This window comes from Rhizophagus irregularis, chromosome 9 (genome assembly GCF_026210795.1).
Source record: "Rhizophagus irregularis chromosome 9, complete sequence".
NCBI lineage: Eukaryota > Fungi > Glomeromycota > Glomeromycetes > Glomerales > Glomeraceae > Rhizophagus > Rhizophagus irregularis.
This window is the reverse complement of record NC_089437.1, coordinates 1662750-1682834: the sequence shown is the minus strand read 5'-3', so window position 1 is coordinate 1682834 and position 20085 is coordinate 1662750. Positions and strand designations below refer to the sequence as shown.

Here is a 20085-nt window from a genome sequence, read left to right as displayed (position 1 = left end):
TTAACTTTTTAACTAGAGCAGTTACGGCCAAATGAATGCCAGAAATCAATTCTTTGACTAAAAAATAGCTTATGTTTAAAAAATCAGAAAGGTTGGACTGGTAGTTGCCGAAAAATCCACCACTGAAGATCACTAAAATTTGGCAAAAATGGTGATTTTACCGTTTTTACATATAAAAATTCTGATCTTCAGTGGTGGATTTTTCGGCAACCTACCAGTCCAACCTTTCTGATTTTTTAAACATAAGCTATTTTTTAGTCAAAGAATTGATTTCTGGCATTCGTTTGGCCGTAACTGCTTTAGTTAAAAAGTTAGGAATTTTGCCATTTTTAAAATTAAAAATTTCCGCCAATTTTTACTAATAATTAAGCTAAAAAAAATACTTTTAAAAGTGTCTCATGTCTCGAACTTTTAAAATAAATATAAATTTATTGTTGGGCCCACTGAATTTTTTATGATTTTTTAATTTTTAGGGTGGTCGGATACTTTTTGTAGGGGAGTGTACATTCTTTCCATTTTCGAACTACAGCGTAATCAGGCCGTTTACCCTATAGAAGGCTCTTAAAATATTCATGTACTTTAGGCAAGAAGTCCGTTTATCTTGTATAAAAATAAAATTCTTAGTATAAATCTTAATTCATGATATAATCTTTTCTTTTATTTACCGGAAATAGATTTTCCGATTACAACTTTTTCGCCGGTTTTTTTTCCTTTAATATTTGAATTAAAAATTTACTCCAGAATTTTATACAATACGAAAAGTCACATGATGTGACATAATCTTGAAAACTATTGTTCTGTGTAACCAGCCGTACAGTTTTTTTTCAGGTTAATTGTCACGTTCTTTTTTCGCATAACCATAAAAAAATAGTACTATAAATAAATCTAAGAAATTAAATTTCATTTCGCTCCATAAGAATACACGTTATTTATTTATTTATCCTTAATGGTTAATTCACCGTTACATATGAAAAAAAAAAAATTTTTCCGCCTCCTGAAAAAATTTTTAATTTCTCGTTATACAATTTCATTACACACTTATTTTTTTTTCGCCTCCTGAAAAAAAAAAATAATTTTTTAATTTCTGAATAATAATTTATCAAATGAATTTAATTTTTTTTTTACAAAAAAAAAGAAAAGAAATTTAAATATATTATATTTTCGTTTCGCGGTACGTGATGCATACGACGCATACGATACAATGATAAAGAAGTTAGAATTTTTTCTGCCTACAAAATAAGAAAAATCTTTTTACGCCAAAATTAATTCACCAGATAAAAAAAGAAGGAAAGAAGTTATTAAAGTCACCGTTTCCAAGAAGAACTCAATTCAAAATATAATAAATACCTTTCTCGTAGCACCCTCAGCAATTACCTACTACCATCTCAATCAAATTCACATCTGGTCTATGATTGAAATCTTTCAACGAGTTAGGAGTGGACGCTACCAGAGGCGAATCATGCAGCCTTGCTTCATCAAAACATAAAAATAGATATCGTATCGTTCAGGGGATAGTGAAATCGGCACGAAAAGCACTAGAGAGGAGGGTGTACGAATGCTTCGGTTCTAATGGTAATGGTTCACCTGGCCCAACGGAGACTCCATCTAACAATTCCGCACCTAATGGTGCCCCTTTAGATTCTAAAGTTCAAGATCCTTGTAGATTTGTTTGGATTCCAGTTGGAGATCCTAATAAGATCTCTATATCGAACGTGCAAGAGAACCTTTATACGACAAAATTCTTCCCACTGAGAGCCATTTCAAATGGGTGATGGACGCGGCCAGACGCATACAATATTTTCATTGGTGCATTTATTCCAAATAAGTATTGGTCATCATATTGACGAAATTTAGCCACAACTAAAGGTACCTGGAAGATTCAGATATCCCTTTAACAGTTTATATACAGTAGATCGTGAATTTTATCCTCATGCTTCTGAAGTAGGCAAGGATTACGAGGGAGAAATGGGACCAAGTTGCTCAAAGAAAGGGGTTTAAAAAGCCCTAAAATGCTCAAGGCCGTGTTGGTGGACTTAGGAAATGGGATAAAATTAAATTGCAGCAATTGGAACTAGTTAGCTTCATCCTTATATGATTTTATTGCGTATGGTCATTTCAATAATAAATATGGTGCATGCAACACACACGCCTGCACAGAAAAAGCAGCTTGTATAGGTGGATTGAAGTTGCCTTTGGTGTAGTCATTGGTGTAGTTCTAGTTTAACTGTTTCAATTTAAACATAACCAAGATATGAACGAACTAAATAAACTCTCTCTATCGAGAAGTAAAAGATTAAGAATATGAGCTTGCAGAGTATTTAAGGAGTAAGGTTGAACCCCGGAAAAAACCCTCAATGGAGGAAATGAGAAAAAATTAAGAATTTAAGGAATAAATACGAAAATAATAATATAGATGACGAACCTAAACTTACGGAACAGTCTTATGATGAAAAGAGAATGTTCCCGCTGGATATGTTTGTAGGATTTCAGATCCGAAACTTTACAGATTTCGACCAATGTTAATTGTTTTGAAAATGCTCTAAAGTGTATGGTCTTAACTTGGAAGGCCAAGGTGTGTATGCTTTGTCATCATAATCTAATCTCTTTTATTAGCTCATAATATTTATCTAGGTTTTGGATGAGCAGTTTGAAAAAAAAACTCCTACGTTGGGAAGAATGGCAATATGTAAGAAAAGTTCACGTATATTAAGTTGATTACCATCGTATCTTACAGTACAATTTGTAAGATTTTTTTTGGAAAAGTGAACGAAATGTTTATACTAAAATTTTACGTAAGGTAAAATTTCTTATGGAATTAGATGTTATAGACCTTTGTACTAATGAACTAAAAAAGGTATGATTATTGTTATTATATGAGTGATAGATAAAGACCCAAATATTGAATAACATTAAATAAGATCCGTCTAATATCTAACAATCTTCAAAATTTTTGGGTGATTATCGCAAAACGATTGATATCGTTGAAGGAATAATAAATGACGATAATTCATGAGGGCTGGTGTTCATAAACGCAAGGATTTAAGATTTATGTCGTAACAGTTTGTGTGAAGAACTTTTCTACAAAAGATGGTCTAAGCTTATGGAAAAATATCCTAGTATAAAGGATTACCTAATGAGAGCTTTTTACCCTAGCCATCAAGCATGAGCTCGCACATTTACATCAAAAATTTTCACTGCAGGAATTCAAACTACTTCCCGTGTTGAAATCACAATAATGTTATCAAGTGTGAGTTATCAGCAAACAGTACATTATGCAATTTCACTAATACTCTTGATGTACGGTTTGAATACGAAGTCTAATGGAATTGATTTTTTGAGTATCGCACTTTATCAACTTGTATGGGGATTACAATGATTAGTCAAGACCTTTTTCCCGAAATTGATAAAATAATAACCAAATATCTAACCATGCAAATATTGTCTGCTTTATATACTTTAGCGATATTGAGACGATGCTAAGCAAATTCTGTTGAAGTCAATGATTGCTAAAGTCGGTGAAGAAAATATTCAAGAAGTATGGAAGATTACTGATATGTGACCTGAAAACAAAAATCACGTACATCTCGTAGTAGTAATCGATTCCATTTCAAATATATCCCGTGGCATTATTTGTCACCATTACTTTCGAATAATAATGACTTCGGCAGTTGCAGGATTTCAAATCCAAATGGTACCTTCGGGATGGTATATCAATAATCAGAAAAATAAGGACGCAACAGCAGAAACTTGTTGTTTTATAAACAAAGAGGCTGCTCAAAATTTTTGATGTAATACTCATTCCAAATCCTTCAACTGTTCCTACAACCATTACTAATGCTTTACATTGTGCAGTAAAGAAAAAGGTCAAATATGGAGAAGTACGGGGACTTGCGTGACAAGCAGCTCAACTTGCTATTGAATTTGACAGTTATAATGAAATAGTTGGTTGGCTAAAAGTGTTTATCACTCGCACAAAGAAATTGCAATCACGTGAAACTAAGAACTTATGGAACATTCTGAAGTCCAAGTTGATGATGACAAAGAAAATGAACCTTAACAAAATCTGTTAGTTTCACAGCGTAAAGGACGCCCAGAAACAAAGCGGTATAAATCATCAACTGAAAAAAAATCTCACGTGAAATATGCCTGCAAAACGTGTGGTAGAACTGGACATAATAGTGCAAGGTGTCAGAATTGGTAATATTATCCGTTCATTGTATTTCTTTATGTTGGTTCATTTTTGACACCAGCTAATGATATATTACATTTGCAGAAATCATTGACGTTTATAGCTTATAGAGTTTTATTTTGGGAATTTTATAGAAAGATTAAGTTTCTTTAAATAAAGGGCATGAGTTTTAGGAAATTCAAACAATTATGCGTTAATACTTGTACTGATTTTATTTTTGTGCGGATACCCGCATTCAGTTATATGATTTTTTACAATAATAAATACATAATACCTATCTGCTATGTTTTAAATAACGCATAAATTAATAAAAAATGCACAAAAATTTTTTTATCCGACCTAATTTTTCGATGTTGTTACAAATAAGGTGTGTAACAGATGTTACAAATAAATTTGTCCTTTTTAAAATTTTTTTTAAATTATATAAAATTAAAAATATCTTATTTATATTTAATATATGCAAAAAAAAATTAATTTAATTTTATTAAAAAATATAAAATAACTTGTTTATAATTTAATACTTGTAGTAATACACTAACCTACAATAAATTACCGGAATTGACAAATTTTGTACATTATTTATTTATATTTGTACCCTCATTGTTTGTTATTGTTTTTCAAATTTTCATACTTATAAAGACAGGTATTACCGTAATTAAGTAGATTTTAAGCCGTTCCAATTAAATCTTTAGTTTAACTTCAAGGATGATTTAAACACATAAATCTAAATATGTTTAAAATATCCTCTCTTCTACGGTTCTGCCAAAATTTAATGCCAAATGGACTTTAATCATAAACCAAAACTTTAAGAATTCTCCTTTAAAGTTGAATAAGTTAAATATGACTAATCCAAAAAAAATAGAGATAATCGAAGTTTGGAATAGAATAAGCAAAAATTGTTAATTTTGGAAAAATATTCCAGATTATTTAGACATAGTTATAGATTTTCATAGGAAGTTAAAACCGCCAAGCGAACATCCAATAATGAAAAAGATATGAAGATTTTTTAAAGAATATGGAAGTCAAAAGTAGTTTAGAATGAGTATCTGATAAGTAAATTTGGAGGTAAAGACAAAATCTCTGATTTTGCTCTTCTTAAAAGTGCTTATTAGATAAGGGGAGCTTTTGTGTTCACCTGGGTTATTTAGGAGGGATTTGGATTTAAGTTTGCTGTTTATCAATTAACTCATTTTCCAACTTCAGTAACTCTGTGTACTTATCAAGAAACGAATTTATTTTTTCTTTTTCTGCCTCTTCTAATCCCCAATCTTCAAAAGATTTTTCTTTTACATCCTTTACTAATTCGTTTTGTTCATCCTGAACCTTGTTAAAAAGTTCTTCCAGTGCTTTCTGTGCAGGTTTGCTCAACTTACATTCACTTTTTTCTTTCTTAATCTGTAAAGAAATTTCTGCATATTTCTGGTAAGTTAACAAATTTTCTATTTGGCTTTTTTGAGATTCATTTTCTTCGTATAGTTTTTGATAATTAGTATTTTTATCTGCTAATTTTTTATTGACATCTGCTAATGTTTCATTGGCATCTGCTAATTTGTTATTGACATCTGCTAATTCTTCTTCTATACTAATTATCCTAATTCCTTTCATTATTTTCTCAGACTTACCAATCACTTCAAGTTGAGCTTTCTTCGACTCTTCATCTCTAGATAAGTCTTCTATTTCTTCTTCTAACGAATCTATCTTTCTTGCTCTTTCTGCCCATTTTCCAAAACCAACCACTTTGAGTGCTGAAGTAATAGGCTTTTTTTCCCACCAACTTTTTTGCCGAATTAATCGTTCTTTTTCCAATATTTTGCTTTTCTTTTCTCTCATAATACTGTCTACTTCAATAGCTAAATTATCTAATTGTTTTTCAATTTCCTGCAAACCATTATTAGTTATTATTAGCTCTCTTTCTGCTTTATCCTTTTCATCTTTAATAGCATTCATCTTAACTTTATCAACTTTTATTTTTTGTTGCAAATCTTCTTTTTCTCTTGTTCCATCGATAAGTGATTCTAACATCTTTTCTTTTTTCTTTAATTCTTCTTCTGCTCTTTTTAAATCTTTCTCTAAACTACTGACTCGTCCATGCCAATGCTCACTATCCTCTACTAATTTTTTTTTAGCTTCTTCTAATTCTTCTTTTTTACTTTCTGATTCCAATACTTTTGTCTCTAATTCCTTTATTTTTTTTCCCGCTTCTTGTAATTGCTCATTAATTAAATTCAATTCCTTAGTTTGTTCTTCCTTGAATTTTCGGTATGCTTCTTGTAATTCATCTCTATTTTTTTGAATTTCTTCTAAATTTTCCTTCAACTTCTCTAAAGTGTGTTTTTCTTCTTCCAAATATTCTTTCAATTTCTGGTTGTCTTTCTCTTCTCGTGTTAAGTTAGTTTCCAATTCTTTTATCACTCTTTCTTTTTCTTTAATTTCTTTTTGTAAATTTTCTCCTATATTAGTTAACTCGGCTTGAAGTATTTTTAGTTCTTCTTCCCCTAATTTCTTAATTTCTTCCAATTGCTTTTCCAAACAGGCACTTTCTTTTTCTAACTCAGTTATTTTACGCCGAAGAAGAGTAATAAAATAATCTTTACACTTTTTAATGTCGAAAGCGTTTGAAAGTCTATTGTAATAAGGTTTGGTCAATTCATGGATTGTTTTCACTTTGGCATCATCTCTAACTGGTTCACAAAGAATAGAATCCAAAGAATCCGATAAAAATTCTAGACCCTCGTTTATGTCAGTAGCTCTAATATCTAAGGTATTCAATTTTAAACTCTTCAAAGGCTCCAAACTTCCGTAAAACCGGTTATATTTATTTAGCTTTACTTTTTCTTCCTTATCAGCACCTATAGACAACACTTTTAAATTAATAAACTTACTAAAAAGCGATAAGTCAGAAGGAGCGAAGTTGTTATTGCCAATATCTAAATAGGTCATTTTTTCGGGATGAGTAAGTGACAAATCAATACCAACAAGTTCATTTTCTGAACAATATAACTTTTCTAAATTCACGAAGTCAGATAAGTCTAAATGACCTTCTAAATCTTTTCGTTCAAGACGCAAGATTTTTATTTCCCCCCTTTTTTCTTTAGTAGGGTACTTTTGATTTATATACTCTTGTGCATTTGCCATATTTTTGTCTGTTTTTTTATTTTTTTACAAACAATTATGTGTCAGTCATGGAACGTACTTAGATCATTTTTATATTAGAAAAACTTGTGTAACCTTAATTAGGTCCGTTAATTTTAATATAATAACTAGCCAGTATTTTTTGTTCCAGTACCCACCACAGAACATGGGACTGATGGGAGTTAAGTGTATTAATTAATAGTATCAAGGGATCAATGATCAAGGATCGGAACATATTTATTTTAATAAGTAAATTTAAATACTTTAACCCTGCACAAAAAAATCCTATTTGTCATCCTTCTCTATAGACATCCTTGACTAACATACGCGAAACTATCAAGTATCACTAGACCTGAATTCTTATCCCTTGTAATGGGAAATGAGTGTCACCAAAATGAAATCAATTTGGTAACGAATTAACTAAGCTTCTGAAAACTAATTATATAGAATCTACAAATGTACCATGTGATTGCTACAGAAAAAATAATTTATCCGATCTACAATGATCAACTCATAACTCTGAACTTTAATTGGTTCTTCTCTATTCCTTTAACTTTTTTTGTCCAGTATAATTTTTTTTGCAGCGCTATATGAAACTGAAGCCAGTGACGAAGAAAAGAAAATGTTTTTGTCAAGTAAAAGACCATAAACGAGGACATTATTACTTAAAATGAAGGACCAAAAGGAGAGTTCCACTGTTTCCTATGAAAGAACTATACCCACACCACTTTTTTAGGTATTTTTGTTCGTAAAAAAACTCTAATTAATAAAATTTCATGTAAAAGACATTTTTCTTTCCGCAAAATTTTGGTTGGAATGATCGTCAGAAAGATAGAGTCCTCCCTATCGTCTACTGATTGCATTTTATTATTTTTTACTTACACTAAGAGTCTCTTAATATGAAAAAAAAAGTTTTTTGTGAAAACCAAACCTTTCTTAATAACCTATGATTTACAGGTGCAAAAAGAAAGGAATCACAAGTTAGTTGTTCCAAAAACTAAAAAATATGCAACAAACAACGACTTAATAACTCAAAAATGAGGTTTCATTTTATTTTAATAATCTATCAGTATTAAGGTTTCCGTGACATTTTCTGTTTCTTGGTTTTAAGATTCAAGGTCTGATTAATAGTATTTTAGCATGTATAAATTTAGTGTGCATAAATCTTAAGGATCAAAGTATGATTGATGGTATATAATATGTGAAAAGTTTCTTAGCTTTTTTTAATATAAATAATTTTTTTGGTGAGATACGATTATTGATATACTTAAAAATATAAAGCATAGTATTTTTACTTTAATTGGATTTTATTGTAAAGAAAATAAAGAAATTATGTAAAATACATTATTTTGAGAAATAATAAAAAATCCTGTTCCCTTTGAGGATAATTATTAAAAAAAAAAAAATAATAAATAAAAAATTAACGGAATTATGGAAAGTATATCTTATTAATAAAGGAAAATAAGTTTTATGTAATCTGATACCTTTTTTGTTTATTATTGATTTTTTTACACTTGGCAATTATATGGTTAAAAAATATATATATATATATATATATATTTTTTAAAAAAAAGAGAATAAATGTTATTATTTAAGTTTCACTAGAGGTTTATTTTGGGTCATGGTTGGAAGGGGGTTTCTTGTAATGCGGATGCTAGTGATTGATCTTGAGTCTTCCTGATGGGGGATAGATGTGAAAGTGTAACATAACTTCTTTTTGAACATGGTGTGGATCCTCTTGACGTATGGGATGTGTTTCTTGAACTTGTTGACTCTTGGTTTAACCATGGTAGATTAATGGATTGAGCAGATGTATTAGGTCGATTGCTAGAAATTAGTGATATATCATCTAATTTCAAGATACGTTTCCCAGGTGTAGTTTTTCACTTGTGTATTATCTATGATGGATTCTTGATAATAAAGTAGGTCTGTTAAAATTGCCATTGTAGACCTTATTGTTGATTGATAGAATTAGTTTTATTGGAAATAATTAATATTTGAATTATGTCTCATCTATAACCCAAAATCCTTTGGTTCTCTATTTCCAAGATTTTATTCCACGTGAAAGTCAAGAACAGATTCGCCATCCACATTTTTAACAGTTTGAGGGGCCAAACCTGTCACCATTATGTTTATGCCTACAGCTGGCATCATATCAAAATCAAGATTTGCCATAGGTTTAATGAATGTAGCGTTCATCTATTAATTCAATTTTCAAATTTAATAATTTGATATTAATTTTTATTTTATTTCATTATTTTTTTTTTGTTTTTTGAATTAAAAAGTCAATAACATACATGAACCATCCATTGCAGGCAATAAATTTACCTCTCAAGTAAATTACCTGACCATTTTCAAATTCTTTGATTTGTGTTTCAATTTCTTTATTCAATGGAACAAACACTTTGATTTTTAGATATATGATTTTGGTTGGGTCTTCATCGCTCAGTCTGGATATTCCAGTTATTTCTTTTATGTTATATTCCGCTGGCCGCTGAGTTGAATCGTAAATGTAGCACATCGTACTCAAGTTTGCTGGCATTAAAATATAGGTGGTAGAAAATATATTGTAATTTTTTTTTTTCAAATTTTAAAAATATAAATATACGTTTTTTTTCGTTTTTTTTAAGTAAAAAAAAAGATAGAGTATTTATATACAAATTTTCAATAGATGAAGTGATAATTGGGTTTTAATTTAAAGAAAAAAAAAATATAAGGTGTATGAATTTACGACATGAATTGTTATTTTAATTACATGAAATTTTTTTTTTTATTTTAATTTAAATCAATTTAAAAAAATACCAGAGTAAAGATTCATTTTTTTTAAAAAATTTTTTTATTTGATATTTGATAACTAAAGATCTAATTTTTTTTTTTCGATAATAAAATAAAGGAGTTGATCGCTGGAAAAAAACCTATTTTGGGAAATTTTTTTAGAAGCACGAGTAATTTAAGCCACATCATCCGAATTTTTTCCTTTTTTATATAGATAATATATAAAAATTTATATTATATCGTAAACAACTTACATATTTGGAAATAATTTATATTTTGATTAATGTAATATTTGTATTATAAGCCACATCATCTGATGATATTTGCCTTTTTGTAATTATTCATTTATACCTTTATGGAAATTTGGAACAGTCAAATAAAAGTTGCGAAAAAAAAAAAATTTTTTTTTTATACCGGTTTTTTACATGATTCATTTATTTATGTAAATGTAAATTATGAAATTTGATTGAGTAAATGAGTAAAAAAAGAGATAGGAAACAAATAAAGATCAGATTTTTTTCTTTTGATTTAAATTTTTTTATATAGAAATAAATTTTATATTGCAAAATATACTGATTGAGTAACGTATGAAAAAAATAAATTTTATATTGCGGTAACTTTTATTTTTAAATAAATTGATAATTTTATATAATATATATTGAGTAATACGTAAAATTTTTTAAATTTTTTTTTGTCAATATTGCATAAATATGTTGAGTAACACGTAAAAAATTTTTTATATATGAAGAAAATGAAGAAAATTTTTTTGATTTGTTGATTTGAATAAATTGATAAATTTATATTGTGTAAATAAAGTAATATTGATTATTTTGAGTAATACATAAAACCTTTTTTTAATTTATTTTTTGCGTAAGTAAATTGTGTAATTTGCGTAAGTAAATATTGCGTAATAGAGTAACCCGTAATTTTTTTTCTTTTTTTTTTTTTGAATGAAAAAAAAAATAAGAAAAAAATATATATAGCCCATCGATTCATAAGGAGTGTGGGTGGGCGTTATACTCTTAGATTTAGGATTCATTATTCTTATTCTTAAATCCAATAATCTAAATCTAAGATATTAAATTCGCAGGGAAACTTTTCGTGTAGATCACAACCAAAAAAGAGTATACTTTGCAAGTGTTTTGATGATCGTTTAACCGGGAGTCTATGGGCACCCTATTTTAAAGAATATAAAAAAAAATTGTAACCCTATATTTCAGAGAGTACGACAGATTACCGAATAGGAAAAGGCTATTGTCTGTTTTTTACTCTACGATAAATTGACATAACACTCAGATGATCAATCTTCGCTATAATTTTTACAATAAAAACTAAATAATCAATAACAACAAAGTAATAAAATTGGCCCGTTTTAGAAAAGATATAATGGACTGTATACAGTATATGATTTTACAGATTGTACGTTTATCTGTATCACTTAATTTCTTTTATTTTCGCAAAATTTAGATTATTTAGATTGATCTTCCTAAACCAAAATTCCGACAATGAGCAAAATGATAATGACACAATCACCATTGGGCGCTCTTTTGTGAGATCACAAACATTCTGAGTAATTTAAAATTTCTTGTACACAGACTGATTCGGCGTAGTCCATCGCCCCAATAAAAAAATAATCCAAATTTAGAGAAATAGATAATGCATATTATACACTAACCAAATATAGAGAATACAACGAAATTTCCACCCCACTCGGGTGATCATCAAAGGATATAACCTTATTATTTATGTCACAAGTGCATAGGATATATCCTTTGGTGGGCGGCCCATGGGCATTATTATATAAGTCACGTGACTTTTAATTTTAACGTTAATATTTTAATGCTAATTTCAGCACATACTTATAATGCCCATAATGTCTGGCACACAATCCCAGAGAAACATGCGCTGGTTTAGCGCATGTTTCCCAGAGTAACATGCGGTAACTCTGGCGCATGTTCCCAGTAACATGCGATGACTCTGGCGCATGTTCCCTAATGTAACATGCGATGACTCTGGCGCATGTTCCCTACTGTAACATGCGATGACTCTGGCGCATGTTCCTTACTGTAACATGCGATGACTCTGGCGCATGTTCCTTACTGTAACATGCGATGACTCTGGCGCATGTTCCTTACTGTAACATGCGATGACTCTGGCGCATGTTCCCACTGTAACATGCGGTGACTCTGGCGCATGTTCCCCACTGTAACATGCGGTGACTCTGGCGCATGTTCCCTACTGTAACATGCGGTGACTCTGGCGCATGTTTCCTACTGTAACATGCGGTGACTCTGGCGCATGTTCCCTATAGTAACATGCGGTGACTCTGGCGCATGTTTCCTACTGTAACATGCGGTGACTCTGGCGCATGTTTCCTACTGTAACATGCGGTGACTCTGGCGCATGTTTCCTACTGTAACATGCGGTGACTCTGGCGCATGTTTCCTACTGTAACATGCGGTGACTCTGGCGCATGTTCCCTATAGTAACATGTGGTAACTCTAGTTTATTTTTCTTACTGTAACATGCAGTGATTTTAGTACATATTCTTATATCTAAAATACCAAATATTTAATACTAAGCATTACTAGAATCAATGCATATTATGTTATAGAATATTGCATATTATGTTTTAGAAATATATATAACTTTACTAAAAATGGCCATTTTTTTGAAATAGTATTTAAGGTTTATTTTTAGTAATTTTAGCAAAAAAATAATAAAACAAAAAAAAATAAACAAAAAAAATAAACAAAAAAAAAATAAACAAAAAAAATAAACAAAAAAAAAATAAACAAAAAAAAATAAACAAAAAAAAAAATAAACAAAAAAAAAATAAACAAAAAAAAAATAAATAAACAAAAAAAAAATAAACAAAAAAAAATAAACAAAAAAAAAATAAACAAAAAAAAAAAATAATAAAATAACAAAAAACAACAAAAAATAAAAAATAACAAATGATTTGCATAATCATGTTGTATATTTTAAAGTTTATAAGTAATTAATTTTATGATCATGTAAATCACTTTACTGATACAAATATAATAATCATTTGTTTTTTTTCATTCCTATATATTCAATTTTTTCTTTTTTTTTTATTTGATTTTATTTTTTTTATTGATTTTATTTTTTTTTGTTAATTTTATTTTTTTTTTGTTAATTTTATTTTTTTTTTGTTAATTTTATCTTTTTTTTTTTGTTAATTTTATTTATTTTTTTTTATTTATTTTTAATTTTTTATTGTTTATTATTTTTTTGCTAAAATTACTAAAATAAACTTTAAATACTATTTCAAAAAAAATATATAACAATTTAATATGTATTTTCTACCATAATATGCAGTAATCATAGCACATATTCCAGATGCTGTATATTATTTATTAATATAATATGCAGTAATTTAACATACATTCCAATGTAAATTTATAATGTATATACAACAATTCTTGCATATATTCCTGATGTATAATATGCAATATTCTATAATATAATGCAGTGATTCTGGTAATATTCAGTTTAAATATTTGATGTTTTAAACATAAGAACATGTATCAGAAATCAGAATCATTACAGTAAGGAATATACACCAGAGTTACCACATGTTATAGTAAGAAACATGCACCAGAATTACCGCATGTTACAGTAGGAAATATGCACCAAAGTTATTGCATGTTACAGAAATAAACATGGAGAGAATTTGTGTGCTAGAATTATCACATATTGCTTTAGTAATATGTTCCAGAATTAAGAACTTTATAAAATTATATGTCACGTGACTTATATAGTAATGCCCATGGGATGCCCACCAAAGGATATAACCTCTGGAAAATGTGTGGTAGGGAATTAGCGCATGTTACTCTGGGAAACATGCGGCAAGGACTAGCGCATGTTACTCTGGGAAACATGCGGCAAGGACTAGCGCATGTTACTCTGGGAAACATGCGGCAAGGACTAGCGCATGTTACTCTGGGAAACATGCGGCAAGGACTAGCGCATGTTACTCTGGGAAACATGCGGCAAGGACTAGCGCATGTTACTCTGGGAAACATGCGGCAAGGACTAGCGCATGTTACTCTGGGAAACATGCGGCAAGGACTAGCGCATGTTACTCTAGGAAACATGCGGCAGGACTAGCGCATGTTACTCTGGGAAACATGCGCCAGACTAATGCATGTTTCTCTGGAAATGTGCGCCAGACGTTATGGGCATTATAGGTATGTGCTGAAATTAGCATTAAAATATTAACGTTAAAATTAAAAGTCACGTGACTTATATAGTAATGCACCAAAGGATATAACCTATGCACTTGTGACGTAAATAATAAGGTTATATCCTTTGATGATCACCCGAGTGGGGTGGAAATTTCCACAATCACCATTAGGCGCTTTTGGAAGATCACAAACATTTGCGCCCAATACAAATTTAGAAAATAGAATGATGCATATTATACACTAACCAAGAGAATACAACGAAATTTATTATTTTACAAACTATATAACTAAGAAAATACATGAAAAAATCGTAACGTTTAGACTATCATGTATAAATAGTTTTGAATTGTGTAATATATTTTCTGCTTGCGCCTTCTTTATTTTCTAGACTATTTAGGTTAATATCGGTAAGTTCAAGGTATGAATTCCGAATTGCAGATCATCATTTGTTTAGATCATTTGTTGATTATTAATTTTTTTTTTATAGACTAAACCCATTTTTTTTTACGTAATTTTTTTTATAAATATTTTTTCCCGTTATGACTTTTTTTTTATTTATCACTTTTTTTGTTATGATTTTTTTTATAATACTTTTTGACTTTTTTCGATTATAACAATTATTTGATAAACGTTATTATTTATTATTTTTTTTTTACATAAATTTTTTTATAAAAAAGAAATAATTATAAAATTTATAATTAATTAATAAAAATATTTGTAGTAATTTCACAATATTAAAGTTTTTTCGGCGATTGTCGCCTGGATTTTTTTTAAATATGTCACATGATGTACAATATATAAAGAATAATTTTTGATCGGCTAAACTTAAAAATTTTATCGCAAACATCTATTTTTAAAAAAAAAATTTTTTTGCAAGCATATTTATCCAAAATAATCTTATCTAATAAAATTTTATTTGTAAATATTAAATTTTAAATCACACATTTACAATTTTAAAGAAAAAAATTGCTGTATTTATTTTTTAATGAAGTGATACAAATAAAAGAAAAGATAAGTAAATTATAATGATCAAGAAAAAAGATTCTAAAATAACAATGGAGTAATGAGAAGTAATAGAAGATGAAAGGGAGTAAAAAAGAGTAATGAGAAGTGTTAGGAAGCAAAAAGGAGAAATAGGACATGATGGAAGATGAAGAGGAGTGATGGGAGACGAAAAAGAGTGATTGGAAGATGAAGAGGAGTAATGACAAGGTGAAAAGGAGTGATGGAGGACGAAAAGGAGTGATGGGAGACAAAAAGAAGTGATGGGAAGATGAAGAGGAGTGATGGGAGACGAGGAGGAGTAATAGGAAGATGAAGAGGAGTGATGGAAGACGAAGAAGAGTAATAGGAAGATGAAGAGGAGTGATGGGAGACGAAAAGAAGTGATGAGAAACAAAAAGAAATGATGGGAAGTAAACAGGAGAGAAAAAGAAATAATGGAAAATGAAAAGATGTAATAGAAAATAATGGGATACGAAAAGGATGTAATAATAAGAAGTAATAGGAGGTGAAAAATGATGAGAGATAAAAAATAAAAAAAAAATCATGATACGAGGTTGGGTAGCAAAAGATAATGATAGGAAACCAAGTAATAAAATAAATCATAAAGTAAAAAAAATGAAGTTAGTAAGAAACGAAATATAAGATAGAAACAAAATAAATAAAATAAATAAAAAATAAAAACATACCTTTATTAATTGTAGAACCGGAAGGACTAAAAGACCTAAAAATAATGAAATAGAGTTAGTAGGAAACAAAGTGTAAGGATGTAAGTTAGAAATAAAAATAAAAAGAAAAAAAGAAAAATACCTCGAGACCGAAATAACTGAGAAAACGAACCTTGAACCTATAAACAAATAAATATGACAAATCTGCCGCATGATCGAAGACCCAGGCGATGTTTACCAATTTCCAATATAATTTATATCATTCTAATATTATGATTATAATTTTAGTACATATTATTTTGTTAACTAATTATTACCTATATTAAATTCTAATTATAAACAAAAAACTGCTGTAACCATCTTTAATTAACTTAGTATTACATTATAATACTAAAATTTTCTATTTAAACAAACTCATTGGTCCCGGTGCGGGGCAACGGGTAACTGCTAGTGACATACTGAAATAATTGTGCCTAGGGACGAAAATTTCATTTTATTATGGCATAATGCGCATTATACTGTTGTAGACCAAACTCTACTATGTCCCAAATCGGAGTATATAGATAACTTGTAGTGTATGGATGACGAAGTATGTAGTGTATGAAACCATACATGTATATATGTAAGCTATTAAATCATACATCCCAAAGAGTACAAATCGTACCATCGGCCTAAATTATCGGCCCATTCTAATAATGCCTTAAGACTGTACCAACGATGATCTTTTAATTTAGGCCGATGTGACATGGTCTACAAACAATGCAAATAGTACTGTTATACAGATTAAAAAAATACGATTTTTTCTTTATAAAAAAAATTTTTTATTTTATTTATTTTTTATTTTATTACTAGAAGAGTAGTATAACCAAAGCTATTACAAATAGAAGTAATGCAACATTTACATGATGATAGCTAATATACGTGTACAGAATTTTGGAAATTCATTCCCTATGGGACCTCACCCTTCGAACAAACTATTCAAAAAGCTAGGACTACGCTAACTATTCAAATGGGAAAAAAATAAATCGCACTGGCCCATCCGAAAGTAAAAAAGCATCTAAAAAAAGAAAAACATAAAATTAATTGTTCCTAGCTAAAATATAGTCTATATAAAAATTGTGCGAAGAGTTTATATATTGTAATAAAATAAGTTTTGATCAACGATCATGATAATATGATCAAGGTATTTCAACGAAATATAGGTTGTAGTCTCATGATCCGTATTTTTCTTTTGGCTAAAAAGCCACCACCTGTAAATTCTGTAAGAGGTGGAATGGTTCAAACTATTTTTGGTTGTTTGTATATAAAGCATCGAATGAGAAGGATCAGAGCGAAAAAACAAAAGCAACGAAGGTGTTGCAAGAAATGTGGCAATTTGGGACACTACCAAAAGAATTGTAATGCTTAGTTCTTTAGTGAATAAAGATTCTTTAATGCTTTCTTTACTGTTAATCGTTCTTGAATGCGCTTTGACGCATGCGCATATATTTAATCACGTGTTATATGTAATGTGACTTAGTCGCTGAACGAAACTCCGGATGTTTAAAAAAAAAAAACAAATAAATAAAAGACCCAGTGCAGGAATCGAACCTGCATCTCTATGATAAAAAGTATATTATCAAGTGTTCTACTGATTGAACTAACTGAGCAATTTTTTATTATTATTAATAAATAAAGGTTTATTTATATACCTATATGTGTGTTTCATGATTTGTATCACATAGGGGGGTCGATGCATCAGGGGGTCGATAAATTACAAAATCCAATTATTTAACTTTTTAATAAAACTTGGATAATTAAATAATGTATTTAATGGTAATTAATTTCATTTTCTTTTAATTTTATTTTATCTTCTTCACTTAAATCATTTAAAAGATAATCAATAATACTATAATCATAAAATGAAAATGAGCAATAATTATTAATTTGTTGTTATTTTTAAATCTTATTTAAAAAAATCAATAAAAACATGATTGATGAAAAGTCAATTTAGTTATTTTCAATTGAATTTATTTTAAATAAACAACGTGGTTATTTCCGTCTACTAAAAAAGTTATATCTAAGAGAAGAATTTCCGTAGAATATTTGGTTTAATAAGTTTGAATGAAAGAAATTATTACGTAACGATTAATAGATCAGGCGCAAATATGTCACGGGGTTTCATATTACATAATTCAAATTATTTATATGGAGACTATTCTAAACGGCAGACAAAATTTTTAGTTATATAGATGGACTTTTGGCTAGTTCAAAGTGGAAATCATTTCCATAAACCAATAATTTTAGTATGAAAAGATAACTATGAAAATTTTACTTTGACGAAAAAAAATCTCAAAAAAATTTGTTATGTGTGTATTAAAAGTAAATAAATTAGTTGATAATAATCATAATTACTATGATGACTTAAAACAATTAATTTAGTTAATAAATTCTAATATGTTCTGTAATAATTACCGTTTACTTTTTTTTATTTAATTTAGAATTATTTAGAAAAAAAAGAAAGAAAGAATATAAAACATTTCTCAATAAATTAATAAGTGTTTTTTTTTCGCTTCTGGATTTTTTTATAAATCAATTATCTAAAGAATTATGTATGGATTTTTTTTTTCTAAAATAAATAAATTTGAAGGTTTTTGGCGTTATGCAAAAAGAAGTAAAGATTTTGAAAAAAGATGAAAATCTTGGTAAATAAAAAGATGAATCCTTATAAGTATTTCAATATTGGTGGCGATTATGAGATACTTCAGTTAAAAAATTATTTAAGCTTATTTGTTAAAGGTAAGCATTATGTTATTACTCCAATTTGACTCATCTTCAGATATATTACAATACAGTAGTTATATTTAATCTAACAGTCACGCTTATATCGCAGCCAAATGTAAGATGAACGGTGATAAATGAAATATAATAAAAATTGGAAGGAATAAAGTACGATTACAAGGTAATTGTGTTATTTATTGTTAATATCGCCTCAGTCTGCACTTTTGTAACCAGCTAAAAGAATTAGCAAGAAATCAGACGTTGATTAATTCTAATTGGAAAACACAGTTCGCTATTTAAATTAAAAACAACATCAAAATTCTATATATAGAGCTTATTAATTAAAAATACAAGAGAAGGGTGAATTATGACAATTAAAATATTATCAGCACAGACAAGTAACAAAGATGATATGACATTAAAATATTATCAGAAAGTATCAAAGATGATTTATTGTATTAATGAATTAGACAACTGAAAGCTAAAAGATTCAATTCTGTCCGATGTAATAAGAGTGTGTTGTTATTAAATAAGAATCTCTGATGGGAACCAAAAGGTTAATTTGATTCGAGGAACTTGAACTGGACAGGCTGGACCAATCGCGCCGCGATTCTGCTTTATGCTTAGTGTCCCTTAGGAGTCGTTGGTTCTAATTTCTTGGGGATACATACTAACTTTTTGTTTTGTAGGTAGTTAGGATGAAAGGAATTGGGTGTTTGACGTTGGAAGAGGGGGGGCTTGTCGCATAAACCTAGTATATTAACTTGTTAAGGATAAGAACCACTTCTGTATCGGAGAACACTCGTAGTATAGGATTAGGATAGTTAGAGATAGAGATTTGATAGTATAGGTTTGTTTAGGGTAAGGTCTGTTTTTTTTTTGTATTTTTGTTTTGATTTAGTAAGATATATTACATTTTGTTATAGAGCTATATCGAGTTGCACGTATGGTTCTAGGTATTTCTGTATTTGGATTTCTATCCTTAATAAAATGAAATGCGTTACAAAAAAAAAAAGGTTAATTTCAGTCAGGATCTACAAAAATGTTTGGTGGAGGAAATAGATTGTCATTGAGTCAGCGATGTGTGGAGGTTTGTTCATGTGTTAGTTGTAGTTGATGTAGCTTGATGTTTTCTTTTACATTGCGCATGTGGTATGAAGTTATGGAATTTTATTTTTATTTTTATTTTTGACAAAAGAGTAAATGCCCACTTTGCAGTGAGAAAACACACATTGCTAGAGTGAGAAAAATTGACTGCATTCCGTTAACCCAGTTAATCTGGAAATTCTGATGCGATAGTGAAGTGAATTATCACGTTCACACTAGTAATTCCTAGCAAGACAAACTC

General features: G+C 29.1%; 3 protein-coding genes across 3 annotated transcripts; 1 reads left to right on the top strand and 2 right to left on the bottom strand.

Annotated features, from left to right (window-relative positions):
• Positions 1-5350: 5350 nt before the first annotated feature.
• On the bottom strand, positions 5351-7378 carry OCT59_029402 (uncharacterized protein; the record flags this gene model as incomplete). The annotated part of the gene is made up of 1 exon (XM_025325843.2): positions 5351-7378. Exon 1 carries the CDS (start codon positions 7322-7324, stop codon positions 5351-5353), a length of 1974 nt encoding a protein of 657 aa, XP_025179154.1. The 5' UTR covers positions 7325-7378.
• A 1995-nt stretch (positions 7379-9373) lies between these two features.
• OCT59_029401 (uncharacterized protein) lies at positions 9374-9863 on the bottom strand (the record flags this gene model as incomplete). The annotated part of the gene is made up of 2 exons (XM_025325844.2): positions 9374-9520; positions 9666-9863. The coding sequence occupies 2 exons, from the start codon at positions 9861-9863 to the stop codon at positions 9374-9376; spliced, it is 345 nt and encodes a 114-aa protein (XP_025179155.2).
• Positions 9864-13924: 4061 nt separating this feature from the next.
• On the top strand, positions 13925-14230 carry OCT59_029400 (uncharacterized protein; the record flags this gene model as incomplete). Its single annotated transcript, XM_066143719.1, has 1 exon — positions 13925-14230. The coding sequence occupies one exon, from the start codon at positions 13925-13927 to the stop codon at positions 14228-14230; it is 306 nt and encodes a 101-aa protein (XP_065994674.1).
• Positions 14231-20085: the final 5855 nt, after the last annotated feature.